The 15779-nt window shown below is 55.0% G+C and overlaps 1 protein-coding gene and 1 long non-coding RNA gene across 2 annotated transcripts; one reads left to right on the forward strand and one right to left on the reverse strand.

Moving 5' to 3' along the window:
• Positions 1 to 4841: 4841 nt before the first annotated feature.
• LOC122207053 lies at positions 4842 to 5885 on the reverse strand. Its single transcript, XR_006196652.1, has 2 exons — positions 5770 to 5885; positions 4842 to 4936 (listed from the first exon to the last, which is right to left on the reverse strand). It is a non-coding gene; the product is annotated as an uncharacterized LOC122207053 (long non-coding RNA).
• A 76-nt stretch (positions 5886 to 5961) lies between these two features.
• SPPL2C (signal peptide peptidase like 2C) lies at positions 5962 to 8200 on the forward strand. The gene has a single exon (XM_042915392.1). The coding sequence runs from the start codon at positions 5962 to 5964 to the stop codon at positions 8092 to 8094; it is 2133 nt and encodes a 710-aa protein (XP_042771326.1). The 3' UTR covers positions 8095 to 8200.
• Positions 8201 to 15779: the final 7579 nt, after the last annotated feature.

Below are 15779 nucleotides of genomic sequence, written 5' to 3' on the forward strand. Positions count from 1 at the left end.
TTGCAATCTGCAAAATCCTTTATAATATTTATTGTCTAATCTTCAAGTGACTCACAGAGGCAGGAATCATCCCATTTTACAGCCAAGGGAACCGAGGCCTGGTGATTCCTCTGAGATCAAAGGTCCTCTGGGTCCACGTCCAGGGTTCTTTCCACGCCCTCAGGTGATTGAAGTCACTGGGGTTGGGCTTCAGGAGGCCAGGACAGATAGAGCAACTCTGGGAGGGGCGGGGTGGGGGGGTTGGTGAGCAGGAGGCCTCAGGGCTTCAGATGGTCTGGCTGGAGATAAGTCCCAGGTGAGGAACGGACCAACCCAAAGATGCCACAGCCGATGTCCAGCTGCTGAGCTCAGCTGGGTGGGAGTAGTGAGGGTTCTGTACATCCATCCTGATTCCCAGCACGCCCTTCCCACCTTCCCAACATCCGCCATCCCTCCACTCCCTAAAATGATACTTAACTGCAGCCCAGGCCACCAGAAGCTTCTGTGGGTCTCCCTGCACCCACCCAGGCTCTGCTCAGTCCGTGCAAGGGGTTCACTGGCCTCCAGCTCAAGGATCTCTCAGGATCATTTCATCGGGCCCGACTTCAAACTCAACTACCCACCCTCAGTCCAAACCCAAGCTGGTTTCTGCATTCCAACGCCAGCAATGTTATCATGGACTGAGTGCCTACTGGGTGCCTCTCACTTGTTGACCTCCCCTACGCTTCATACCACCCTGTGAGCCAGGGGCTGTTACCCCCATTTAACAGATGGGGAAAGTGAGGCACGGAGAGGTTACAAGACCTGCCCCAGAGCATCGGGCAGTGGCATGTGAGCCCGGGCTGGCCCCGCCCAGCTTCTACTATGTTCCGCCCACATGCAGAAGGAGTTCTTTGCCCCTCTGATACCCTCCCTGGGGAAATTCCTCAGTGTCCTTAATTTGTGGACAAACAGCATGCAGACACAAAGCCAGATGTCGGAGTTGACACCTGCAAAGCACGGGCATCAGGTGGCCCACTCCCGAACCCAGCCTGGCCTCCAGGCTGGCCACAGGCTGCCAGCCTTCCTGTCCCTGTGTTATCCCAGAGCTTCCTATCCCAACCTCTGACAGCCCACAGTCTCTGTAGATCCTGCCAGTCAGGCTTGGGCCCAAGACTGGCCTGCACCATGTGTATTTTTCAAAGCTTTAAGTGTGTCGGAAGCATCAGTGAGATCATCTTTTGGAGAGAACTCCAGAGACCACCTTCAGCCACCAGATTGCCACCCACTCCCCCTGCCCCTCCAAGGGGTCCTGGAAAGATGGCTGCCGCACAACCTCCTTGCCCACTGGGCCAAGGCAGGTGGGGACAGAAGCAAGCGTGAGGGCCATATGCTCAGGGCCTCAAGAGGAGACTGGGAAAATGCAGCCGGCACCCCGCTAGGGTGGGGGACGACATGGAGGGAGACCTGTGGGTGCTCCTATCTCTTGCCTTCGTCACTGGGGGAGTCGAGGAGGGAGCACTATCTCTAGAACATGCAGCTAGGACAGCACTGGGCCAGGAAGCGAGGGCAGTGAGTGGGCCAGGTGAGCTGGGCACCTACCCCACCCTTCCTGAGCAGCCACACCAGCCCGTTATGCCCTTGCTGCCCCAAGTGGATGAAGATAAACGCTCCAGGTGTCCCCTAGTCCTCTAAACAGAAGGCAGAGACATTGCCCCTGGCCTACCCTGGACTGTGACCTTGAGATCCCAGGCTGTAAGAAGAGCAGCAGGGAGGGGGCAGAAGCTGCAGACACAGAGGATGCCCTCAAGGAAAAGGATGGAATCTGGAGGGGGTGGGTGCTGCTGTAGCTTGTGTGATGGCACCTACCAGGGCATTGGTGCAGGCCACTGTCTGGGCACCAAGCAGCCGCAGAGAAGAACAACTCCAGGGCTGTGGGGGCGGGGGGTGGGGTGGTCTTTGGGTGCAGAGATTGGATAGACACTTCAGTGAGCCAGGTCCTAGGAAGAGCCTCAGAGGGAATGAGCCTAAAGAGAATCCTTTGAGCCCAGGGCACCAGGAGCCCAAGGGAAGGGAAGGAGCCTACATTTCTGAACCCCAAATCAGGGCACAGACTGGTCTAGTTACAGAACTTTGTCTTCACCCCAATGGGAACCCCATTCCCATTCAGCTGTCACCCCCCATACCACCTTCCTAGCCTCTGCCACCGTGAACCTGTTTTCTGTCTCTGTAGATTTCTGTATTCTGGAGATTTCATAAAAGTAGAATCATACAATATTTCTCTTTTTGTGTCTGGTTGCTTTCACTTAGCACAAGTTTTTTTAACATTTATTCATTTTTTTGAGAGCCAGAGAGAGAGCATGAGTGGGGAAGGGTCAGAGAGAGGGAGACACAGAATCCGAAGCAGGTTCTAGGCTCTGAGCTGTCAGCACAGAGCCCGACGCGGGGCTCGAACCCACGAACCGCGAGATCATGACCTGAGCCAAAGTCGGCCGCTTCACCGACTGAGCCACCCAGGCACCCCAGCATAATGTTTCCAAGGTCCATCCATATCACGGCACGTATCAGAACTTCATTCCTTTTTATGGCTGAATAATAGAGAGACCTCGTTCTATCCATTTATCCATTGGAGGACATTTGGGTCCTTTCCACCTATCCCAAGCTGCTGTGAATGGTCCTGCTATGAACATTCACATGCAAGTTTGTTTGGTTGTTTGTTTGTTTTGAATACCTGTTTTCAGTCCTGTTGTTATATACCCCAGGGCTGGAATTGCTGGGTCGTATGGTAACTCTACGCGCTTCGTTTACTGAGGACCCGCCAAACCGCTTTCTAAGGCCGCTGCGTCTCCCACTCCACCAGCAACGTTAAGAGACTTCCAATTTCTCCGCATCTTCGCCTGAACTTGTTACCATCTGCGTTTTTAACCAGAGTCACCAGGGGTGCTGGTCGTTGACTTTTAAGAGACTCAAGACTCCCTATGTTGGGAGAGCAGAGCCCTGAGAGAGGGTCTGAGCTGAACCTCAGGAGCTGGGGGCCTGCAGCCCTCAGAAAGAGGCTGGCTGGCCCTGCCGTGCTCGGACCTGGGTGCCGGGGTGCAGAGAGTTCCTGCTTCCCTAACTGTCCCTGAGCGACGGGAGCCCATGAAGGAGAAGCTAGCAGCCTCCCTGCTCCGCCCCCCATCCCTGGGCCCTGCCGTGTGTCCCCGAACCAGCTGGGGTACGCTCACCAGTCTACTGGCTTTGTTCCCTAATGTATTTCTGACAGTTCCCTTGTCACGGAAATTACTGTTTATAATCGAATTAAATGTTGTCGCAGTGGATGAAACGGAATGGCACAAACAAGGAGAAATGTTGTCGCTCGTGAAAATTCAGTTGAAAGACACGATCTGAGTCACACAATCAGCTGTCGACTCAGGTGGCGGTGAGACAAATGTAAAGAAATACCTGGGTGGGAGGAGCCTGACAGAGTCTACGTGGTTCTAGTTGCTGACCACTTTGCGAGGTCCTCTCAGGCTGCCCTCCACCCCCAGAGAACCCAAAGCTGGATGTTGGGGACGGTGTCTCATCAGCAAGGATTTCACAAGGAAGGCGACTTGGAACTCCAGGGGATGGACCCATAATCAAAGCAGACGCCTTCAGAAGATCAGTGACTGTGCACCTTGTGAAAGTTAAAATAAAATGTGCTTCATGGGTCAAACTGTGTTCCCCAAAAGGTTATGTTGGAGTTCTAAACCCCAGGGCCTACCAACGAGACTTTATTGGGAAATAGGGTCTTTGCAGATGTGATTACGTTAACATAAAGTCATTGGATGGGCCCCAATATAGCACGAGGGAGAATGCCGTGTGACCAGAGGCAGAGATAGGAGTAACATGGATCGCCAGCCACCACCCAGATGAGGAAGGGGTGAGGAAAGGGTCCTACCCAGAGTCTGAGAGGGAGCATGGCCCTGCTGACACCTTGATTTTGGACTTTGTCTCAGTCAGCTTGGGCCGTATAACAAATACCATAGACTGGGTGGCTTAAACAACAAGCACAATTTTACCCGGTTCAGGGAGGTTGGGAAGTGTGAGGTCAAGGTGCCAGCTGAGTGGGTTCCCCTTGACAGCGCTGTTCCTGGTTTGCAGACAGCTGCCGTCACACCGTATTCTCCCGTCACCTCTCTTGTGTCTCTCGTGAAACCAATCCCATTCCTGAGGGCTCCACCCTGATGACATTGTTACCTTCCAAAAGCGTCACCTCCGAATACCAAATGTAAAGTATGGAGGTGACTTTTTAAGGAGTCCCCTCTTCAAGTGATTTTTTTTTTCAGCAAATCCATCTGCTACCCAGTCCCAATCATCTGGGACAAGTGGGCTGACCACTGTCCCCTGAGCACACTGCTCAGAGCACAGCAGGGGTAGCCAGAAGCTCCATCACCCCACAGCCTGGATTTCAATCTCGTCTCTATCACCCATGTGTCACCTTGGAAAAATCTCTTCACTGCCCTGCGCCTTGGTCCCTTCTACTGAAAAACAGGGTCAATTATAGGGGCGCCTAGGTGGCTCGGTAAGTTAAGAGTCCAACTTCAGCTCAGGTCATGATCTCACAGTTCATGAGTTCGAGCCCCACGTCAGGCTCTCTGCTGTCAGCACAGAGCCCGCTTCGGATCCTCTGTCACCCTCTCTCTGCACCGTGCATGTGCTCTCTCTCTCTCTCTCTCTCTCAAAAATAAAACATTTTTAAAAAGAGAGAGAGAGAAGAAAAACAGGGTCATTCATTCACACACCCCACACATTTTCTGAGCATCATTTGCTATTCCAGAATCTGAGAGCAGCAGAAAGATAGACAAGGTCCCTGTCCTCATGGAACTCGACCAAGGAAAGACAGAAAGTAAACAAGGAAATGCACAAACAAAATCTTAAGTTGTGGTAGTGAAAGCTAACAAGCGGGCCTGCTTGCTCCTGGCCATGGTGGTGGAGATAACGTTGGAGCCAAGGCCTGAAGAATGAGAACAAGCAGCAGGTGAGGCCTCCGGTCCGGGGGCAGAGCCGGGCAGCTCCCTGGACAAGGGAGGTGTGAGCAGGGGGGCTGGATCTGAGGGCGGGGGGCTGGGGCCTGTGGGGTGGGCTTCTCTGAGCTCAGGTTTCCTCATCCATGAAATGGGAATGTTCAGGTAAGTTTAAGCTGCTGTAACAGAGAGATCCACAAGAAGCCAATGGCCCAAGGAAGGTAATGTATCTCACAGTGAACGTCCCCCCTCCACACACTGTTCCATGTAGACATCCGGGGTCCCAGTTCCTTTCCTTCCTCTCTTTCTGTCCCTTAGGACAATTCCTCCTCTCCATAGTCAATGGCCTGCCCATGGCTGGCTTGTGAGAAGGGAAGGGACAAACAAGGAGCCTCATGGTCTCTGTTCAGGCTTCCGAAGGGCTCCCATCATTTCTGCTCAATTCCATTGGCAAGAACTTGACCACATGGCCATTCCTAACTCCAAGGGAGGCTAGAAATGAAATTCTGGTCATGTGTCAATACAAAGAGGCAGGGACTTTGGAGGACAGCATGCAGCCTCAGGCCGGCCGGATATAGTAATACCTCTTTGCAAAGGCCCGCTGAGTACAGATAAAGTATCTGGCACTTAGTAACTGCTCAATAAAAGTCTGCAATAGCTTCAGAAACTCTCTGCTCAATGTCCCCATTTCTTGGCCGCTGAAGAAACAGGTGCAGAGAGAAGAGGCATCTGCCCGGCCACCCAGTCAGTGAGGGGCCAAGTTGGTCCAGACTTTGTGTCTGGGATCCTCCATCCCATCCTCCCACCTCGTATTTCAGATTACCTGACCCAGACCCACCAGGGACTGAGCAGAGTGGGGACCCAGGTGACCTCTCTGCGGGAGGCAGTGTCAGGGAACAGGATCCTGAGAGGGACCCCGTGCTCCAAAGCACCGCCCTGAGCCTGGGCTGCACGGCTTTGTGATTAGGTAGGTGGGGCCCGGGTTGGTTTCCCAGACAGGAGGCAAGGCTGCTCTATGACAGAGGGCCACACCCACCCCCTGGGAGAGGGGACCGCGCTGGGAGCCGCTGCCACGTTGGGATGCAGCAGTAGGTGGCTGAGGAGGATGGCGTTCCTGGGATTCTTCCTCCTCCTCCTCCTCCTCCTCCTCCTCCTCCTCACCAACACCGCCGCCCGAGGGGAGTATGGCGTGGCCCACGTGGTGTCAGAAAATTGGAGCAAGGACTACTGCATCCTGTTCAGCTCCGACTATGTCACCCTGCCCCGGGACCTGCACCACGCCCCACTCCTGCCCCTGCACGATGGTACCACGGCACCCTGGTGCCCGGGCAAGGACTCCTCCCGCCAGGTCCGGCCCAGCGCCCCCCGCCGGCGGCCCCTCCGCCACACCACCGCCATGGTCATGAGGGGCAACTGCAGCTTCTACGCCAAGGGCCGGCTGGCTCAGGGCCAAGGCGCCCACGGGCTGCTCATCGTGAGCCGGGTCGGCGGCCAGCAGTGTTCAGACACCACCCCGGTGCCCCAGGACCCCCACCAGCCCCTGCCCGGCCTCACCATCCCCGTGGCCGTGCTCCGCTACAACGACATGCTCGACATCCTCCGCCACACCCACGGCAGCGCCGAGGTCCGCGTGGCCCTGTACGCGCCCCCGGAGCCCGTCCTCGACTACAACATGGTGATCACCTTCATCCTGGCCGTGGGCACCGTGGCCGCTGGCGGCTACTGGGCCGGCCTGACCGAGGCTGACCGGCTGCAGCGGCGCCGGGCCCGGGGGGGAGGGGGGCCCCGCGGTCACCACCGGCAGGAAGCAGTGGCCGCCCCGCGGGGACAGGAGGAGGAAGACGAGGGCGCGCCGGTGGACTTCACGCCGGCCATGACGGGCGCGGTGGTCACCCTGTCCTGCTCCATCATGCTGCTCCTCTACTTCTTCTACGACAGCTTTGTCTACGTCATGATCGCCGTCTTCGGCCTGGGGGCGGGCACCGGCCTCTACAGCTGCCTGGCCCCCCTGGTGCGCCACCTGCCCCTGCAGCAATACCGCTGGCCCCTGCCTGGCCACCGCGCCTGCCTGCAGCTGCCCCTGCTGCTGCTGGGCGGCCTGTGCGCGGCGGTGACCGTCCTCTGGATCGCCCACCGGAACGAGGACAGCTGGGCGTGGCTCCTGCAGGACGCGCTGGGCGTGGCCTACTGCCTTTTGGTCCTGCGGCGCGTGCGGCTGCCCACGCTCAGGAGCTGTGCCTCTTTCCTGCTGGCCCTGCTGGCCTTCGATGTCTTCTTTGTCTTCGTCACGCCCCTCCTCACCAGGACCGGCGAGAGCATCATGGTGGGGGTGGCGGCGGGCCCGGTAGATTCCGTGAGCCGCGAGAGGCTGCCCATGGTGCTCAAAGTGCCCTGGCTGAGCTTCTCAGCCTTGACCTTGTGTGACCAGCCCTTCTCCATCCTCGGCTTCGGTGACATTGTGGTCCCTGGCTTTCTGGTGGCCTACTGTCACCGCTTTGATGTGCAAGTCCGTTCCCGCCAGGTCTACTTTGTGGCCTGCACGGTGGCCTATGCCGTGGGCCTGCTGGTCACTTTTGTCGCCATGGTCCTCATGCAGATGGGCCAGCCCGCCCTGCTGTACCTGGTGTCCAGCACCCTGCTCACCAGCCTGGCCGTGGCCGCCTGTCGCCAAGAGCTCGCCCTCTTCTGGACGGGCCAGGGCGGAGCTAAGACACCCGCCCAGGCTGTGGCCGGGCTGCGTGGCGCCCCTTCATCTGGCTCCGCGCAGAAGCGGGAGGATACGGCAGTCGTCCACACAGCCAGCAAGTTTGAGGGGGCCGCCAGCCACCTGGCAGGGAACTCAGACACCAACCTTGAGGAGGACGCGGCCGAGATTGCCACCATACCCGAGGATGAAGCCGCTGGTCCGGACGGCCACAGCGATAGCTCCAAGGGCTGGAGCGATGCCAGCCTGGACACTGACGAATCTCCTCGTGCCTCCCCTGGGGCCTCGGAGGAGCTGATACCTCTGATGCCACCGATGCCATCGCCCTCAGAGCCGGGCCACGCGCAGGCCCAGGCCCACGACGCCGGCCTGCCCTGGACGGGGCTCCACGAGAGGAAGGGCTTGAAGGTAAAGGAGAGCATGTTGACCCAGGCTCCCTTGTGAGCCAGCACCCGGAGACACGTGCCTCCAGAAGGTCCGGCAGAATACCTCAGAGCAAAGCCACACGCGGTCAAAAGGAAATCAGGGCATTAAAGATATTCCGTGTCTACCCAGCAGAGCTCCATTTTTTGCTGGGACTGTAAGAAAGCAGTGGCCACAGAGTAAGTCCATGTAAGGCCTGGAGGGTTCTTAGGAGAGGTGCCAACCCCAAATCGTGCAGAGTGGGAAACAGGCTCAGAGAGGGGCACAGGACTCACACGAAGTTACTCGGCAAGGCCAGGATTTGCTCCCAGGGCTTACTGGGCAGTGACTTCCCCTCTCCCCCACTGCCCACCCTCCACGCCAGAGCCCCGGCTCCTCAGCTTGGTGGACAGGTCCCATCCCTCATCACCTATCTTTTCCTCATGCTCGGGTCCAACTGAACCATTACTGCTCCTCGACCACACCCCTGGTTCCCATACTTCCCTCACCGACTCTGGACACGGACCAATCCCTTCTGGCTTCAGCAGTCTCATCTTCAAGATGGGACTTATAATACCATATCTGCCTGGAGGCAGGGGCATAAACAAGATGACCTCTTGAGTACCCCCGTGGTTTTTTAGGCTGGATGGTGCGGTTATATGTTGCTTAAGCAGAGGAAACAAACCCGGGGGTCAGGAAGGCCTCCTGGAGGAGTCTATGTTGGAGGTGAGGGAATCGTATCCACAGAGGCAGTGTGGTCCAACGGTTAGGGTTCTTGAACCAGCTGTCCCCCCAGAAATTCCAACTCTGCCACTGACCCACAGCGTGTCACTGAGCAAGTGATTTAATCTCTTAGGGGCATGGTTTCCACATCTGTGAAATGGGATAATAATAACAACTCTACTTATCATAGGATTTGGGGGAGGTTGAAATAGTTGGCTTATGTCAGGTGACTGACATAATGCTTTATGAATGTTCATTCTGTTTCTATTACTCTCCTAAATCCAATGCCCACAAGCCTTTGAGTTCTGGCCCCAACTTCCCCCCCAAGCCCTCCACACCCTGCACCCCTGCCCCTACCTCCTCGGGTCAAGGAGTGCACACCAGACCCCCCCACACCCATCCTCCCCCAGTAGGGTTCCCCCACCTGGAACTTCCTGCTCCTCCCACCCCCAGGATTGGGACTGGCTGGCTCCTTCTTCTTCCAGTCCCATTTCAAATGCCCCCCCCCCACACACAGGGAGACCTTCTTTGAAGACCTTTTCTAAAGAAAGCCCCGTCTCAGTCACTCTCCCCTACACCTGCTTACTAGTTTTCTCATCTTCCCCAGTCCAGCATCAGCTTCATGAGAGCAGGGACCACTCTGTCTTGTTCATCCAGGTGGTTCCAGAGCCCAGAACAGGGATGGTATGTCGTTAGGCGCTTGATTTGTTTGTTGGAGGAGTGGATGAATGAATGAGTGAACAAATGAACGAACGAATGAATGAGGGGCTGATCCAGCATGAACTATGGAGGAAAAGGGGACAAGGTGGAGAAGGCCCCACCGTGCAGGCCACCTCCCTGGGCTCCTGCAGGGCCTTGGTCAGTGTGGCGATGGGACTCTGAGGGGCTGGCTGGGCCCTGGGTGTGCAGGGGTGCAGGTAACAGGCATCTAGAAGAAAGCCCCCTCACTGGCCCCTCCGCAAACAGCACCTGAAGGCCCGAGCCGGACAAGGGCAGAGCGTGGAGTCTGGGCCAGGACACTGACTGGCCGAGCTGGCAGCTCCTCCCACTGGAGCCGGCAGCCATCTGGCCCGGACAGAGGGGCCTCCGCAGGCCCTGGCTCACCCCCAGCCCAAGCAGCCTCCCCACTGCTGCCCTGCGTCACTGGGCCTCCCAGGGGTGGGCTACATCCCTGCACCAGGCCTGGTGGGGAGGGCTCTCGGCCCCCTCGCCCCCAGAGGGGGAGACAAAGGACCTGTCTCCCAGGAATTTGTGGTCAGGGAGGGGCCTGCACAGTGGGTGTCCCCATGGCGGGGCCTATGCCTACCTCCAAGAGGAAGATTCTCAAGGGGAGGGTCTGAGGGGGGGAGGCCCCACCCTCCATCCAGGTCTGAACTGGACTCAGGGAAGGGCAAGTCGGACTCTGTCCTCACGGCCCGACCCGGCAGAGGCAAGCATTCAGAGGACACGCTGTCTAGACAATGGGGAGAATAATATGATCTACCTAGGGCCTGCGGTGAGCACAAACCATATGGGTCAGGGGCTGAGCCTGGGCCCCAGAAATCTTGTAAGTGCTGTTCCTCTGGTGGCCCAGGGGCCTCTGCTCCCGCCTTGACCCCAGAGCCAACGTCTCCTTTTAGCTGTGGGCTCTGCCTCACTTTGCCAGTCTGCTTCCCAGAGACTGGGTTGAAGCCAGGTGGCCGGACCAAGCCGCCACCTGTCAGAGGTGCCCAGAGCTGGCAGCCCCCCTCCCCCAGAGGGCCACAGGATGCTGCACATGTGCACACACACACACCTGAACACGCGTGAAGATATGCGCACACGTCCATACAGGGCCCTCGGATACACATGCATATACACACACGTACTTCCACACGCATGTGTGGGCCCGGTACTGGGCCCTCGCACATACCTGTGCACACACGTGCACCTGGGCTCTGACCTGTTGCTGCTGTTCCCTTCCGACAGAGCCCTTCCCCACCAGGCCCGCCTGGGGCCTGAGGGAGTGAGGGTGCTGATGCCTGGACTTCCCACCCCAGAGGGCAGGGCGGTCCTTTCCTGGTGAGGCAGACATTGCGATGCGATGCCCAGACGCCCCTTCAAGGAGGGCATGTGGTCGACAGCGCCCTCTAGGGGCCGTCTCTGCATTCCGGCCCAATTGCTTTGCAGGAAGATGGAAGACTCGGAGGGCCAGCTCATGACCAAGCAAGACAGCGGTGCCAGGGCTTGGACATCTGCCCCCAAGCCCCGCTGCCCGGCAGAGATGGAGGCAGGCCTGCCTCCCAGTCTGACGGCCCCGCCCCGCCTGCTTCCTCTACTTCCTTGGCATTCCTGACTCCGTCTTAGCATCTGCTTCCGGGAGAGCTCCACCTGTGACAGGTGGAGCCTAAGACAGGGCCAGGGCAGAAACCAGCTTCCTGAGGCCACATGCAGGGCTCCAGGTGGCCGAGGCCTGGCGCCGGGGCCGTGCTTTGCTCAGGCTACCCAGCGTTTCTCTTTGTGGCCTCATTTAATCCCGGCAAGAACCCCATGAGGTGAATAGTGGCAGCCTTGGCCTTTTTGAGTTAATGAAGAGTTTGGTGCCCTTCTGGATTCCCTGGAGAGTGAGAACCAGCAAGGACCCATGAGGTGCTCTAATCCATAGATGAGGAAAGGAAAGCCCAGAGAGGGTCAGGACCTACTCAAGGTCACACAGCAATGGGATAGCAGAAATAGAACACAACTCTGGTCTTCTACCTCCCAGCGCAACAGCTGGGGCCAGCTTCATGCCTCAACACCCCTTCCCGCACACATCCTGGTGTGCAAAGCATTCCTCTTCCAGGAGAACTCAGGATCTACTCAGTCCTCTACCCTGTGCCTCCCAGGAGGTACAGCCCTCCATTCTCCCTGGGGACTAGTCGTGCGTGTTGAGAAGGAAGGTTTGTGATTCAGTGTGAAGCGTCTCCTCAGCCAGCGCAGGAGGACGCAGCTGGACTCTGGGTCACTGAGACCTCAAAGCTCAGCACGGCTATGCACTCACCCCGTGACACGGAACAACCAAGGCCACCCCTCTGCGCCTCAATACCTCATCTGTAAAACGGTTTTTGCTAAGACTTACCTTGTAGGTTTGTTATAAAGATTAAATGGGGTGAGGTAGGGTATAAACAGCTAACATCTGCCAAGCACTGACAACAGACTAGGCATACACATTATCGCATTACATGACACCAGGTTTTAGAGCAGAAATCTCCAGGACAGCACTTAAATGCCCCCACATGCCATCTCTCCCAAATCAGCTTATAGTTCCTCAGGATTGAGCTCTCAGAAATGGAGCCATCCTCTTCTTTTGGTCGCTCCATCCAGGCCCAGTGGGATGTGGTGGGTGGGCAGGTGAACAAGGACACCTCCAGCAAGCCGGGCAGGTGGGTCCCTTTGTAGTTAGATGGAAGCAAGGAAGGTTTTGTGCCTTTTTTCCAGCAATGCTGAATTTTGAGCGCTTTTGTGCTGCCACCTGCTGGTCAGTAAGATAAGAGCAGGCGGGCTCACACCCCAAGGGCCAGGGAGGGGCATTCCATTAGGGAACTTTGGAATAACCACAATTAGGGATGATATTCCAAAAATATATACTAACCTACCCATCAGCAGAGTTCTGAAGCCCCTCAGGCCCAGGGGTAACGCTTTAGAAGCTTGTTGTGAGAAGGTGGAGGTGTCCTGGAGAAGGGTCTGAGAGTATTTTGATATTTTATGAAATGAGAAAGCTCCAGCACAACACCGCTGAATGTCCTTAATGCTTGGAGATGGTTCACGCTCTGAGGCTCATCCCCTCTCATAGAACCAGGCCAGCGTGGGGCAGCCGGGTGGCTCAGTCGGTTGAGCGTCATGCTCTTGGGGTTCGACTCCGGTCATGATCTTGGGGTTTGTGAGTTTGAGCCCCACATCAGGCTTGCTGCTGTCAGCCTGTCAGTGCAGAACCCGCATCAGATCCTCTGTTCACCTCTCTTTGCCCCTCCCCCGCTTGCACTCTCCCCAAAAGAAATAATTAGAAGAAGAAGAAGAAGAAGAAGAAGAAGAAGAAGAAGAAGGAAGAGGAGGAGGAGGAGAAGGAGAATCGGGCCACCATGAAGACGTGTTCGTGGCCGCCAGCACGTAGACCATTGTTGGGAGATTGGACTCCGTATGGTCCTCCCACCCTGAGGCCAGACCTCATCTTTCTTCTTGGAGGCCCACAGATGCCCTTCCCACACACACCTCAGCAATTATTCATTTTGTTTGGGAACACATCCCTGCTCACCACTGGTTCACTTTCCAAATGCTTAGTTTTATCTTTAGGAGTAACTCTTCCCAGGACTTAGCCTCTCGCCTCTAGGACTGCCAACAAGAGCTCCACCGGGCATGTAAGTCTGCAACCACCTGGGATCGGGAGACGTGGTCTCGGAAAGATCCCAGGAAGGGAAGCTGGAAAGGGAAGCTGAGGCTGCTGCTGGGAGACCCTTGGGCTGCTAGAATTCTGGGGTATTCTGAGAAATGCCTTTCAGTAGCTTCCCCCAGCCTTTTAGGGACTTGAATAGTAGAGAAGATTGGCAGGGAAAAAGGTGTGTGAGGTCTGAGTGAGAGTGTTAGCAGAGCCTCCAGACATCTTCCAGAGCTCTCCAGAACTGAGGACAGAGAGAGAAAGCAGCCTGCCTGAGGTCACAGAGCAAGCCAGTGACAAAGGCAACCAGGAACCTGGAAACTCACCCAAGAATCCTTCATAAACAGGAGACCCTTGCTGGAATGCAAATGCTTGCCTCTCAGGGACTGCTTCCTGCAGCCCAATGTCCCCCACATACTCGGTCTTCTTAAAGCAGGAAGCCCCTGAGTCCAAAGAGAAAAGAATTACTCTGGGAAAAATCTCAGGCCCCTTGTAACCCAGCCTGGGCAAAGCCTCACCGTGCCTGCAGTTCTGACCCAGTCAGTGAAGTGAACTTTGGCAGGAAGGGCAGGTCTCCTGAGAATCCTGGCCTGTCACAGCCCAGGGTCTCCTCCAGGCCATCCACTGCTGCACCCGAGAGAGTGTAAGCCAGGGGCGGGTCTGATCTCCACCCAACCTTGCTTAATCCTTAAAGCTGACTGTGGTCAATTGAATAATGTCCCCCCAATAGGTATCAATATCCTAGTCCCTGGAACCTGTGAATGCTCCCCTCCATGAAGTGGGGGGGGGGGGGGGGGGGAGGAGGGAGAGGAGGACTTTGCAGATGTGATTAAGCTAAGGATCCTGAGATGAGAAGATTATCCTGTATTATCTGAGCAGGCCCTGAGTGTAATCACAGGAGTCCTAATATGAAAGGAGCTGAGAAGTATTACACGCAGAAGTGGCTTGGGCACTGTGATGCTGGAGGCAAAGATGAGAATGATGTAACCGCACACCGAGGAACACCAGCAGCCACCAGAAGCTGGAAAAAAAAGAACCAGTTCCCCTCCAGAGCCTCCAGAAGGGGCACAAGCCTGCTGACCCCTTGATTTCAGCTGGGGGATACTGACTTCAGACTTCTGGCTTCCAGAACTGTGAAAGAATAAGTATCTGTTGTTTTAAGCCACCAGCCTTGTGGTAATTTGTTACAACAGCCACAGGAAATTCATATGTACTGGTCCACAAACATCCCTCACACAGGGTCTATGTACCCAGCACTGTGCTTGAAAATGAAACATTTTACAGAACAGAGGAGACAAAGAAGCAACAAAACAGCAAAACTCCCAGTCTGTGTGTTTCTTTCTGCAGAGGAGAGCCAAGCACAGGGGAAGTCAGTGAGGGAGAGGCAGGGATTGGGGTATGAGTTACCATTCTCCGGGCAGGCTCCAGGGACTTCTTTCTATTGTTAGATTATTGCACTTTGGAGAAAAAGTAGAAAGGACAGGAGAGTAGGGGGGAAACACACAATCACTGTTAAAATTTTGGTATATTTCCATCCAGTCATTTTTTTTTTCCTTTCAGAGGTTTTAGTGTGTTTCACTTACATAGTTACCATCAAACTGGATATACACATTGGATATATGCAACATTTACATAGTTGCAATCACATCGGACATGCAGTCAAATTGGATATACATAGTTACAATCAAATATGCATACCAATATACATTGGTATTTTGCTATAAATATTCTATGTAACCCTTGAACCTTTATTTGGAGCAGGTTATGTAGTATTCTATAGCAGATATAACCACATAGACTTTATATTCTCTTATGGATGTTTGATCTGTTTCTTATAGCACTATGAAGAATATTTTTGGCTGCAAATTACTTTATATATTTGAGAAAGTGTCTGTAAGATAGATCTAGCCATTTTATTTCTGGGAAACTGGGGATACGAAAATCTTTGAAGGTTGTCATTCATTTTGCTGAATTACTTCCCAAATCATATTTGTGACAATTCATCCTCTGTGTATGCTGTAAAGTAGGGAAGTGATCATTTTACCACACCTTCACCAGCATCTTTGTTAATTTGATATAATGAGAAACAGCATCTCTTTAAATTTGCGTATCTCTGATTAGTAGTGAGGTTAGATCTCTATTTCCTTATTCTGGTTTATTAATGGAATACTCTCCATTCCGGGGCTTACCGCAGAGTCTGACGAGTTACCACTTCCTATTGATTCGGCACTAGGAAAATCTCTAGAATCCATTTTCTCATTCCCATTTTTACAAACTTATTTGAAGACGTCATCTCTCACCTGGGCCATTGGGATCTTTGTTACAGAAAAGAGAACAATTGTTCTTAGTCACGTCCCTCCAGCTGAAAGACTTCAGATGCCTCTCTACTGCCTGTCAAACCAACCCCAGCTCCTCAGTCTGGTGTTGAAAGCCAGCCACAACCAGGTTTCTCTGCCAGCCAACTTTGCCTCCTACCAGCCTCCAGCCTCTGTGTGTGTGTGGTTCCCTGCACACGCTTATTCTCACTCCATGCCTCTGCCCCACTGTTCCACTCACTTGGAATGTGTTTCTTCCACCCTCCTCTGACTCCTGTGTACACATTATCCTCTGAGAACCAGTCCACGCTCCCCAACAC

The sequence above is a fragment of the Panthera leo genome, chromosome E1 (assembly GCF_018350215.1).
Source record: "Panthera leo isolate Ple1 chromosome E1, P.leo_Ple1_pat1.1, whole genome shotgun sequence".
Lineage (NCBI taxonomy): Eukaryota > Metazoa > Chordata > Mammalia > Carnivora > Felidae > Panthera > Panthera leo.